The 13,436-nt window shown below is 35.1% G+C and overlaps 2 protein-coding genes across 2 annotated transcripts; one reads left to right on the top strand and one right to left on the bottom strand.

Annotated features, from left to right (window-relative positions):
- Positions 1-975: 975 nt before the first annotated feature.
- Positions 976-1,935, top strand: LOTGIDRAFT_116904 (hypothetical protein; the record flags this gene model as incomplete). The annotated part of the gene is made up of 2 exons (XM_009055646.1): positions 976-1,175; positions 1,551-1,935. Coding segments are annotated over 2 exons (585 nt in total), but the record flags the coding sequence as incomplete, so codon positions are not given.
- Positions 1,936-4,392: 2,457 nt separating this feature from the next.
- Positions 4,393-11,516, bottom strand: LOTGIDRAFT_160520 (hypothetical protein; the record flags this gene model as incomplete). Its single annotated transcript, XM_009055645.1, has 9 exons — positions 4,393-5,360; positions 6,211-6,465; positions 6,891-7,148; positions 7,632-7,871; positions 8,534-8,566; positions 8,833-9,027; positions 10,234-10,365; positions 10,804-10,962; positions 11,456-11,516. The coding sequence occupies 9 exons, from the start codon at positions 11,514-11,516 to the stop codon at positions 4,393-4,395; spliced, it is 2,301 nt and encodes a 766-aa protein (XP_009053893.1).
- Positions 11,517-13,436: the final 1,920 nt, after the last annotated feature.

Below are 13,436 nucleotides of genomic sequence, written 5' to 3'. Positions count from 1 at the left end.
TCTCATAGGGTGAAGATAGCAGTGATGGGATTTCCTTTATGAAAAGTGGCACAATTAGTTCAGATTGAACTTGATCGACTGGAAAATGTTGTTACAACTGCTTCTTCCTAACGAAGGTATCTTGACCAGTTTCTTCTCATGTTTCAGGAGCGAGAGAGTGGTAAAGCTGATATCCACGACCATTCTATGAAACCACCTGTAATACCACCAGAAAATAAGAAATCCTATCTCTATAAGACACCAGCTCATTTTGAAGCCATCGATAAAAGAGCAGTAGCTGTGAGTATATTTTACATTTATGCGGAAATCTGAGATCGAAATAATTGATAAACTAGCACTCTTGATATTAAGAGCAAAACCACAATCTTGCTTGTTCCTGTATAAGTTTTGTCACAAGCACCACATTTATCTGACAGAATCTTGTTGTTGTATAAAGACAAAACTTTTAACGGAAACAACTCAGGGATCTGAATGAATTTTATTGACAAAGGGAGATAACTCATCAGAAAACTAACTTCTAAAGTAACATGGTATTGTATTTACTTGTTATTTTCAGCTCTGCAGCAAGAATTACAATACTTACACTGAACTTATTAGAGATTTGATTAAAGATTGTAATACTGAATTGGAAAAGGTCCGGTAAGTATCAAATTCGTTATTAGATTCTAAATACGTTACCAAATTTTAAACATTATTTTAAGCGTATTATCAGAGTATCTTAAACAGAGTGTGTTGCTGTTGATACAATAATTCTTACATTGCACTCTTCATGGTGTTGTGTGTCGACATCATGAATCCTAATTGCACTACAAAGGATGTAAAGAGGTTTTTTAAATTTTTCATGTTTATTGGGGACACTGATATCATCAATTCGCACAATTCCAATTTTCGATCGGACATCTGTGATTTCTGCAATTCCACGTTTTATGACGTCACTTTTTTCCATTGATCTTTCCCAATCATTCGTATCTTCTGATGGTGCGAAATCTGCATATTCTGGCTTTTAAAATTTCAATATTTTTCCATTGTAGAGTGATATTCAGATGGGTTATAGCTAAAGATTTAAATAAAAACACAGTGAACGAGATCGTTCATCCTAATGCCACCTCTACTTTGTTAAAGGGAGTTAAAAGTGGCAAAGAAACTTATCATCATTTGTTTAAAAAGCTATGTTGGTACGTAGAATTAGTATTATTAAGTATCGAGACAAGTCTCAATGAAAACACTGTCCGAGGTTATTTGAAAAGTAGAAAAACGAGAAACTGACTACAGCAATAAAATCATTCGGAACAATTAGTTAGAATCAATATGATGCATCTCATCGACTGGTAGAGTCAAATCGGCTTTCTTTTACTAGAGTCTACAAAACCAATCCTAGAAGTTGCTATCGAGACAGTAGAATGATCTCATTTTGGAACTTCTGAGGAAACTATCCGTTATCTCGCCACCCATTTTGAAGAGTTCACATAATTCAGTATTACATGTACATGCGATCGGTTAAAAACTATATACTGCTTATTTTCATTATTGATATTGATCTTCCTTTTCAGCTATGCAGGTCTCCATTGTGAAATCATTCTTGGTTACTCAAAAGGTGCAGGATATAAACCAGGCATGCGCATGGAAGGAAATTCATTCCGAAATTCGTGGACAGCTGTTAATATTGATGGTAGTTGGAGACTCATTAACTGTACCTGGGCAGCTAGACACGTGACAGGTCATCGCGATGACCTTCCTCAACTCTTCCATAAATATGACGAGTTCTACTTCCTTACCGATCCTGAAGACTATATCTATCAACATTATCCTGACGAACCTTCCTGGCAACTTTTAGACATTCCCCTGCCATTTTCTGAATTCTTAAATCTTCCAGTAGTTAAATCCCCATTCTTTAATTACGGATTAAGATTTTATTCTAACTACGGTGCCACCATCACTACAGACACTGGCATGGCTGAAATCCGTCTAATAATGCCAAAAATTCTCGGATTTGGATCTCTGTTGGAACCTTTGGACAAATCCGTTGGGGATTCAAGACAAATGGAAGGTCGAACTTTATTAAGAATTATCAAAAATGATGCTATATTTACAGTGTCATTGCCCAAGCCAGGATTTTATTATTTTAGTGTGTATTCGGGGGATTATTGGCATTCCGAATGTCTTGAAAGTGCTTGTAGTTTCTTGATTCACTGCACCCAAATCTCTGGTACCGCTTCCCCACCGTATCCACCAGTACCGTTCTATGGTCCAACACCTGTTATGGAGAAATTAGGCATCAGTACAGATGGTGGAATAGACCCTCTAATAGTGTGTAACAGTGACTATCTGGACATTAACTTCAAAATGATCAAAGACGTGAAAGTGACTCACACGTTTCAATATTATGACGTTAATGACGAATCTGTCGAAGACATAGACAGATACGTCTTCTTAAGATCTCGGAGTGACAAAACCGCCAATTATTTAGTACGTTGTCCAAAAGAAGGTTTTTATATTTTTTCATTGTTTGCCGCTGATGAGGACAATACTGGTGGTACTCATAATTTAGAATGTGCTTTTAGATATTTGGTCATTTGCCAAGAGCCAAGTCCTACTACAGCAGCCTTTCCCAAAACCTTCCATAAATGGCAGCGGTGTACATTACACGAACCGATCTCTGGCGATCTCATGGTGAACAAAAGATGTAGTTTCAAATTGGACGTTCCTTCTGCGGTCGAGGTGTTTGTGGTCATAGGTGACACATGGCATCATCTCAAACGCAAGATTGGCTTTACCTGGGAAGGTTACATTATGGTTACGAAAGCGTCGGAAGTGAAGATTATTGCCCGGTTCTCTACTGGGAAAGAGCAATCCAGCTTCCCCCAGTTATTGGAATACGCATTGGTTGAAGATCTGGAAACTGAAATTTAGGATAGGCCTAATATTGTATTTTGGATAGTAAAACAGGCGTGCTAATCAACCCCATCCGTCTTATATTGTCGCAATCAGAATCAAATTTGGAAAATCTTCAGATCCAAATGCTATGGCTCGTCTAGGAAATTCAGAAGCCTAATTTTCGGTAAATTTGTGACATAATGAAACGAAACAAGTAAAAATACCTGCCTTGGTATGAGATAGTTGTGAACTGTTGGGAAAGTTCGCTGAAATGTTTATAGAAGTATACACCTGAAGGTGAAAAAATGCATTCATTTGCACCATTCCAATTTTCAATCAGACGTATGTGGATCCTTCAATTTCCCTTAAACTAAGAGTTTGATGACGTCACTAATCATGAAGGGCTTGTGTGATAAAGCTATTTAAAAAATTCTCTTTACAATCCCTTTAATAGTACTGACATATATTAAATAATTGACATTGTATTTTAATATTATCTCTATGCTTGCCATATACATAGCTTCATTTCATTTTATTCATTTTTTTAATTATTCACTTTATTCAATTTATTATTTATGACATTCCAAGATTTATTTATATATATATATATTATTCATATTTGGAATAAATCGTACAGTTGCCAACTGGATTGATTTGTTAGTCGGGGTTCTGCTCGATTCTTTCAAAAATGTTCGGGCATTAAAAAATCTAAATATATGCTGGTCAACTGTTGTTAAAGTATATAGACGAATGTATCTGAAGGATTGAGCTGAAAGTTATTGTTTAAGCTTAAAATATTCAGCTCTTTGTGTTGTTCATGTACATGTATAATATATTTTTTCAAAAAAATCCTAATATATCTTGATTTAATCATGTGCTTATTGTCCATTATTTATTATTAAATATGTGCAATAAATAATTTGCATTTTATAATCACAAGTTTTTCATACCTTTAAGCAACCTTTATAGCTGGCGAAATAATTAAACGTGGCTTGCAGATAGATTAGCAAGCTATATTTGGAAGTAAATATCATATTCTACAAGAAGAGTTAACATGAGCTAGTAATAATATTAATGTTGGAATTTAGACCGAATATCAACAGGTGCGGGTTTTTAACCTATTTAGATACCTCGCATCTGCAAAACCTAGATATATTTTTGTAGTTCCGTCATGCTATCATTTTCTCAACGCATCTTCGGATGTGAGGAAAATCCTCATTTAACGGGCCTATTTATTCAGACTCTACTTCAGCCGACTACTGTCAAAAGGGGCTGGAATAGAGGCAGACTATGTTGTAACTTTTTATGGACAATGTTAGAAGCAAATATAATGCATATTATGTTCAAACTCAACTCATCCGACTTCACAGGTTGTTAACAGATTAATCTAAGACCTCTATAAGCATTTCCTTAGTTCTTTGTTTTATAGTAGACGAACCCAGCATAAGATTTCCAATATTAAAAGTGATATTGATTGCTGAAATTAAGCAAAGCGAAAACAGCGAATAATTGAGAAAATCAGTGAGCTGAAATGAGCTGTCTATTTTTAAGGTAGTTAGTTACGTATCGCAGAAGGCCCAAAACATCGGGCAAAATTATCAAAACAAACGTAACAGCGAGTAGAATAATACCAAGATACCCCATAGAGACAGCAGATGGTCGATTATCAACGGCACTCGTTTGTTTTCGTATAGTTGTCGAAAGTGTCGACTTTTCAACAGTCAGCTCCTTTTGTACTTTTTTCATTTCCTTCTCTATAGTTCCAATGGTTTTGTCTTTTTGACAACTGCATGGACAAGTATGTTGAAATCGGGGCGCTGTAGTGATTCTTGTGGAAACATCTGTCGACTTGCTACTTTCGGTTGTATTATATAGATTTCTAGATTCCCTGCTGGCGGAATAATTTGGTGATGTTGTTCCATCGATTGTTGAGTTAACTCTATTACTGTCAGTAGTGCCATAACTTATTGGCGAAGTTGTTCCATTGGTATTACTTGTTAACGAAGTTTTATTGCTGTTATTGTTTGTTGTCAAAGTGGTTTCGTTGTTGTTATTGGTTGTTATCAAAGTGGTTTCATAAACGTTATAGGTTGTTGCATTACTATAGATGGTTGTTGTCAAAGTGGTTTCATTGCTGGTTGTTTCATCGCTCTTTTGTTGCGTGCTTGGAGGTGACGGAGTTGTTTGCCGGTCATAGTCCGTAATTGCAATCGTGCTGTATGTTGTATTGTTGACAGTAATTTCTTGTGTGTTTTGATCGTCTGTGGTTGTTTGTAACCCATTGGTTGTTAACTCAGTCTTCTCAGGATTTGGTCTCCTTGTAGGTAGTGGAGTTGTTTGCAGGTTACTGTCCGTAGTCGTCTCGGGTTTTTGGCTGCTTGAAATGTTATCAGATTCTGTGGTTTCAAGCGAGGTTGTTCGTGTTGTTGTTGTTGTAGATACATCTATGTCATTTGTGGTTGTAATTGTTGTTGTCTCAGCAGCATCTGAAAATGAACATACAAATTATTAATCGTTCGCTATGATATGTTACACTATGTGACAATGCTAAGATACTCTATCCTATATGTAGAATATTCGGTAGTATCAAATAATGGAATTATTTTTTCACAAGAAAAACGAATATTATCTTATATTATTTTGAATATTTTTGTCTGAATATTTGTGTATCAATTTATCAATCCATTATATAAGTAATGCCCAAAGTTTACTTCCGGTTGGCACAGTTAGTCGGTCCGGGATATTGTTCCAACCCATATCCGCTGGCAGTTTACAAGACACAATCTATAGTTCAATTGTTGAATTTATTACGGCAATATGCACCAAGTTTCGCTTTTGGTTCTACATTACAGTTTATTGATTTGGCTTTCTTTTTTTCACAGTATGAACCTGATTTTGGTATGGCATCTCAATCCGACTAAAATAAGATTTAGAATTCAAAAACAGTTTCCAACTAAAGAACTCAAGTATTTGAAATAGTAACGAACTGAAGAATTAAAAATAGTTTCCAACTGAAGAATTGAAAATAGTAACTAACTGAAGAATTAAAATAGTTTTCAACTGAAGAATTAAAAATAGTAACTAACTGAAGAATTAAAAATAGTTTCCAACTGAAGAATTAAAAATAGTAACTAACTGAAGAATTAAAAATAGTTTCCAACTGAAGAATTATTCCAACTGAAGAATTTAAAAAAAAGTTTTTAACTGAAGAATTGCAAATAGTTTGTAACTGCAGAATTACAAATAGTTTTCAACTGAAGGATTAAAAAAAATTTCTAACTGGAAAATCTGTGTGGCTTTTTGACTTGAATGATACATCATTGCCACTACACTTACCACAAGTGAACATGTACCACTTAGATGGAGATTCAACAACTTCCTGACCTCCGCTTGAGAATATTCTAGATATAAAGAAATGTAGTGACCGATATGACTTGCATCCAAGATATTTTACAGACTTTTGGGTGAAATTCCAATAAGAGGATGCAAAGACAGCATCTGATGTATATGGTCTCCAATAATACACGGTCTCACATTCATACATCAAATCTTCCATTTCATCAACGTCAATAATTTCTGGAACCACCGAGTCTAAAAATAGATATACTAAGTAATATTATTAGGAACTTTTTAATCCGTTAGCCACATGGACTCTTTGAAATGGTATAAAGAAATGTGCTCATTTTCGAATTCTCAATAAAAGCGCCTTTGAAGGATATTTCGTCTTCATTAGCCCACTTGGTACAGAAAAGCAGGATTTACGAACTGGATTGTCAAAGAGATCAAATGACGACATCTGAATCGTCGTCAACTTGGATTGGAATCCACGACCATCCAATGATCACTGTTGCTGGTAGGCAATTTATTTTTCGATGTGAGTGTTTTGTATTTATTCCACTGTCGACCTGAACTACTAATCTACAAGAACTTTGAGGTAGGCGTAGTCTAGAGGTACTTTCTTGACTGATAGCAAACCATTGCAATTGCCTCTAGTACGGTAAAATTAAAATACTTACCGCAAGGTGGAATAGAGCAGTATTTGTGTACAAGTTTATCATCTTTTTTACTGAAGCACCAAGCTCTTTTCTGCGATCTCCCTGGATTCCGACAATAAGAATGGTCTCTCTCCTTATCTGGAAAAGCTTCTGGTATGAACAATGAAAATTCCTCTGAAACCGTATCGCTTTGCCAGTTCAAACAAGTACCACCTTCCTTGTCATGCTTCTTATAACCAATGTACTCGAAATCGTCATCATACATAGAACAAATCATATCTGAAAATAGCATAGATATAAAATATCTCCAAGAACATAATTTATGGTACTTAACCTTATATGATGTTATAATGTGGGCTACAAATGATATACATAATCATCAGGTGAAACGAGTTATGCCAATGTCAATGATTAGTGATAAATAGACAAATTGTGTTTTTAACAGAATTCAATCACGAAATCAAGTAAAAAGGAGGCGGGGCGGTGAGAAGGAGGTCATTGATAATATCCCATTTTGAATTCTTTCTATGAAATATAACTTACTGCATTCGACCAGTGGACAATGTTCGGTTGTGTTATAGTCATCGACATAACACCATGGTTTTTCTTGGAAATTTCCTTCCGGGTTTCTGCAATATTTGTCACTATCTAACACATCGCCAGGAATTCAATCACGAAATCAAGTAAAAAGGAGGCGGGGCGGTGAGAAGGAGGTCATTGATAATATCCCATTTTGAATTCTTTCTATGAAATATAACTTACTGCATTCGACCAGTGGACAATGTTCGGTTGTGTTATAGTCATCGACATAACACCATGGTTTTTCTTGGAAATTTCCTTCCGGGTTTCTGCAATATTTGTCACTATCTAACACATCGCCAGGAAACGACCACTTTTCAACGTCTGGGTGACCAAACCATGTAAGACAAGATTTACCAGATATAGTGTAGTTCATTTTTCCTATGTAGTCTTTTCCCGTTGGCTCTAGTAAGCATTCAACACCTATAAAGTAAAATGAAAAATGTGTGTAATACATTGACATACCAATATATATCTGTTCCTCGGATGTGATATACGGTTGGGATATCGGCCTGTTTAGGGACATTTTATATCTGGCCTTAAACGTGCCGATGCCCCTCCGAATTATCTCGTTCGAAGAACGAGTTGTGCCATATATTTCAGGCTACAAATTTCCTAAATTTAAATGGATGGAAAATAGTTTTTCTATAGCCATTTTTATGTGTATCGGGACACCTTTGACTTCTATTTGGGACATTCCAATTCTCGTCCGATGCCTGTGGTACCTACAATTCCACAGAGATTTAACCGGAAATGACGCAGCTCCAGCAAGAGAATTCGTAACCAACCTAACACCCGACCACAATAATATAAAATATATGTTATCTTCCCTTACAAGATGGCTGCATTTCTGACTAAAAATTGTCGACTCATTCACATTTTGCTTCACCCTTGCCTTATAAAACTCTTTACTACGTCTAATATAGCTTAGTTATAACGGAATGGAAGAGTTGTATGATATTTGTGCAAATCAGGGCGTTAAATAACCTGATTGATATATAAAAAGGCTAGAAAACCTCTTTACAATCCCTTTAAGCTGGATTGTTTTTACAAATGTGGTTGGAACCTAGAATCTGTTAACTCACCTTTAGGGTAATTTTTCTGAGGACTTTGTTGATCTGTAAAAAAAAAATGTACAATGGAGAGTGTGTGTCAGCTTCATAAAACAAAAATGTGATTAAAATGATTTCTCCAAGTGTTCAACAATTTATGGGTTTTTGTTAATATAGTTAATATTATGGTTTTAAGAGAGTTAGAGCTTGATCTGTTTATAACTTATCAAAAATTATCTTATTTTCAAATATATTCAATATATCATTGAATCCAACTCTTTTAAAAGATATACCGTTAATTGGTGCTTACTGCCACTGTAACATTTCATTACCTATTCCACAAAAATTGTCCAGCTGTGACCACGTATTGTTTGATAAGCAACTAGACTGTGATGGACTGTTGCGTTTATTGATGAAATTAAAATCATACAGACAATAATAGTGAGCAACATTTCCACGTTGTAGAGTATTGGTGGCTGATTCGGCTCCATACAGGACTGGCGGTGAACCGCAATCAGTGTAGTCTCCTTGAAAACATTGTAAAAAGATGAATTGATTCTTTTTTCACTGTCCAAAAGCTTGAATAATATGGCAGACAGTAGTTCACCATTTCCATTGAAGACAACCAAGGTCTTCTTCTTAAAAAATTCAGCCAACTTTCGTTTCGGTTTTTTTTATTAGTTTTTATTCTTAGTATGGCCACTTCTAATTATACTTCAGAGTGGCTACACTAAAAATAAAAACTAATTAAAAAAACGAAACGAAAGTTGGGTGTAATTTGATCTAGACTGATTTTCAGCCAATATATTTATTTTTCGGTTCCATGACAAAATAAGTTTGAGGACAGATTCCCATGACCACCTAGAATTTTATGCTCATACGGCTTTGTGATGGAGAGGTTGTGTGAGACAGACAGAATCAGCTACACTACATGTTTGATACTATAACTACATTTCAGGTGGCTCAAAACAAACTTATTGTCATATGAAATTAAGTATGGTTCTTATATGGAAATAACACACATGCACATAGTTATTACCGATTGAATCACCATTTCGACTCAATAAATATTTCAGTAAATATTTCAACTAAGCCTTCAAAATGCGTTGTAAAGATTTAAAAATGACTTAAAATGTGATAAAGTAGTGATTCAATTGGCAGTGAACAACATTCGCGTGTGTTACATGTATTTCCACGTACTTTCGTATGAATTAGCGCTACACATTTCCATGCATTACATTGCAATCAATGTGGAACAAAAGAATATTAAACATGTTTACAGTTTGTTTTTTTTTTGGTGTATTATTGGTATTCATTGTGTGTAAATGTGGGCAATTGCTTCTTATAAGTGTTGTAAAATATATGGTTAATCATACTTGACCACTTAATTCTTAACAAACACGTCCAATTCTAATGAAAAGTGATACGGGTAGTTGAGGAATATGTTATATGATAGGTGCCCCACCCCTAAATGCTCAAGAATACATTTTTTTCAAATTGCATAAAATGCAGGATTTGAGCTCTTTATTTCACATTTTTTCTCATGACCCCCACCCCTTTATGAAAAGATTCAAAAATAATTGGTGTTGGTTCCCACCGATCCGAAGTTCTGCAGCTGCCACTATAGGCTCATCATCTGCTGGGGGAGGGCTGATATAGGCTGCAATAAGCCTGTTTCCTGATCCCTTTCAGTTATTGAAGAAAATATTATTTATACAAAAATATAGGCTCACCTTCATTATCTATCCCATAGACATGGACTTCAGATAAAATCAAATACGCGAGATTCCAATATTCCGTGTCAAATTCTGCTGTAATGTTGATCCCATAGCCCTGGATAGGTTCTTTGCATTCTACAGTATATTCTTTAACATCATGGAAAGAATCTTTTATTGTACCGCACAAAATATTGACTTCGTCTGTCGTAACGATGGATACGTTGATGTAAGAAACGCTATAATTTGCTAGAAATAAAACTGTTGCTTTTTAAGGGGACCAAAGTTTTGCTGTACAACTTACAAGCCAATAGAGAACAACTTCAGTTATATGTACTCCTTTTCGGAATTAAAATAGATAACTTGCAATTCAATAAAAAAAACAATTCGTCTAAACAACCTAAACTTTGTTTGTGATTTGAATTCGGCAGATGTATCAAAGGTTTTTATGTCGACTGACTCAGATGGCCTAGTTAAGTACTTTCATTCAAAAATATATCTAAGAGACGTTACTTATCGGTATCGTTCATGTAAATTAGGGAAGGTATCTAATACAAACTTGTATTACCACCAAATAAAAATACCTACCTTCCTGTCTCATGATAAAGATAACTTTATGTATAGTAGAATTACTTTCAGATTTTTGGTACCTAGCCCATGATGGATAGTTGGCCCGAGGAGACGTGTAAACCGTATCTATGTCATTATCAGATGTTGAAGTGGGTTCTTCATCCCATATTAGTTCCTCTGAAATTGAACATGCACATGAACAAATTAGCAGTTGATTTTTGGCTTCCATTTCTGTTACCTTAATATTAGTACTTGTGGTCATGTACATAATCATATCAACATAATCTGTCCATCTAATACACATGTACTTGATCACAGCACAACATAATATGTCCTCATATAACATAATCTGTCATATACATGTGTGTATGCTTACAAATTGTACATCGAAATATCGTGCTGTGTTACATTCAAACCCCGTCTAAAATTGAACCAAATTTTCTGTTTTGTTACGTTTTATTTTTAATATATACACTTCAGTTAGGGTCTAATGACGGGCCTCTTGAACATTCGTCCAATAACCTTTTGACCTAACCTGATTTAACCAATCAAATGTTTATGTCTCATTATAGTTTATGTTTGTCCCCACGGGCTAGACGTAAGACGGGAGTATGTCTCTTGGGGGATATAAACCTAATCCTCACCCATATAAAATAAAGAGTATACTCACCGAGGCAATCAAAATCACTGTACCGCCAACCGCCTAGAGAAACATCACACGTCGCATTCATTGTTGCATTGTCTGATGTACATGTATAGGTCACCGTCGATCCGGGTAGAAACAGCTGTGGTGCGGAATCATACTTTGCGCCAGGGATCTTTTTCGGATTTCCACAGTTTACTGAAAGACATGAATGGGATCTGTATGCGAAGATTGAAATTCCCCAAGAAATAGTAAATTGTTGACCTCACGGACTTAGGCGTACTGACTAAAGAAATTGCAATTGTGTCAACATGCCGTATACATGTATTAAGTATGTGAAACCAAATCACGAGATTCATTATTTGCATATATATTTTCAGTAATTAAAAATTGACTGTTCCATTTCATATAGATTTTTTTCATCGTTTTTGAACTATTCGATTATAGGGCCGAGATATCTTGACTTATAACTACTTTTTGACATAGAGACCGAAATGCTATAACTTGTACAACTAGAAATATTCATGGTGTCCACTTCATCGACTTCATTTCGAGTAAATGTCTTGGAATTCCAGTCAGCATTGAGCCATGACTTCTCTGCTTGGGCTTCAAGATTCCCTAAAGAAAATCCAGAGAAATATTAAATGACTAACGTTTGCACTGAAGAGGAGTGTTTGAAAAGATTCCTTGACTGCAGACCAATGAGTTAGATCCACCAGTTTGTATGTGATTCATAAAACATCCATATTTAATTTCACCTCTGTGGTGGAACGATGATTTGTTTGCCATTCTGTAAGTATTTGGACTTGGTCTCGGATCAGAACATTCTGAAAACCATTCCCAAGAGAAAACTAGATATTGAAATTCATGATTAGAACACTGGCTCAACTACCATAGGGACTGGTTAAACCAGTCTAGATTAGAATAAAACTTTGTTACAGCAGTAAAGGTGATGCTGAACATGCTAATGATGTTGATATAGTTATAATCAGGATGATGTAGATGATGACGAACGCTTATGATCAGGTTCTAGATGGGAGATGCTGATGCTGATGCTGATGGTGACTGTGATGATTAAATATTAAATACCCTTATTTTCATAGACATCAATTTCTAAAACAAGAGGCCAGTGCCAAAAATTTAATAAACATCAATATCGATAAGGACAATGAGCCTTCCTGTTTTAGAAATTCCTTAAAGAGACGTATGCGATATTTGGAGGGGGGAGTTCATTTGAGTTTTGAATATATGTAAATAGTCTTCAGAGGTACTGGAAAGGTACGAAAATCGCATAATTCCTTCAAACATATTTTAAACGAGTAATTTATTTCATATATGCCTTTTCAATACATGGAAGTGTCTCAACGACTCGTCTTTTTAACTTTCAAACGCGGGTAATTCTTGACACCCGAGAATTGAAGGCTCAAATTTCGACGGTGAGCTGTGAACACTTTTACCAATCGGCTTAGCCAGAAAATTCCCGTTTCTAAGACTAAAGTCTGATTGGTAAAAAAAAAGGCGCATCTGTCCCTTTAATGAATATCACTTCTAGAAAATTTTGCATCAAGTCAAAAAACTCATACTTGTTTCAGATTATTCATAAACATCACATCATAAATCTCTTATCTGTTTCAAAGAGTTCATAAACATCACAGAAAAAAAACTCTTACTTGTTTCAGATAGTTCATAAACATCATGTCATAAAACTCATACTTGTTTCAGATATTTCATAAACATCACGTCATAAAACTCACACTTGTTTCAGATAGTTCATAAACATCACGTCATAAAACTCACACTTGTTTCAGATATTTCATAAACATCACGTCATAAAACTCACACTTGTTTCAGATATTTCATAAACATCACGTCATAAAACTCAAACTTGTTTCAGATATTTTATGAACACCACGTCATAAAACTCTTATTTCAGTTAATTCATAAAAATCGGGTCGTAAAACTCTAACCTGTTTTAGATAATTCATAATCATCACGTCATTCGACTTAT

This window comes from Lottia gigantea (assembly GCF_000327385.1).
Source record: "Lottia gigantea unplaced genomic scaffold LOTGIsca_25, whole genome shotgun sequence".
In the NCBI taxonomy this organism is placed as follows: domain Eukaryota; kingdom Metazoa; phylum Mollusca; class Gastropoda; family Lottiidae; genus Lottia; species Lottia gigantea.
The sequence above is the reverse complement of the archived record's forward strand: the minus strand, read 5'-3'. Positions and strand labels throughout refer to the sequence as shown.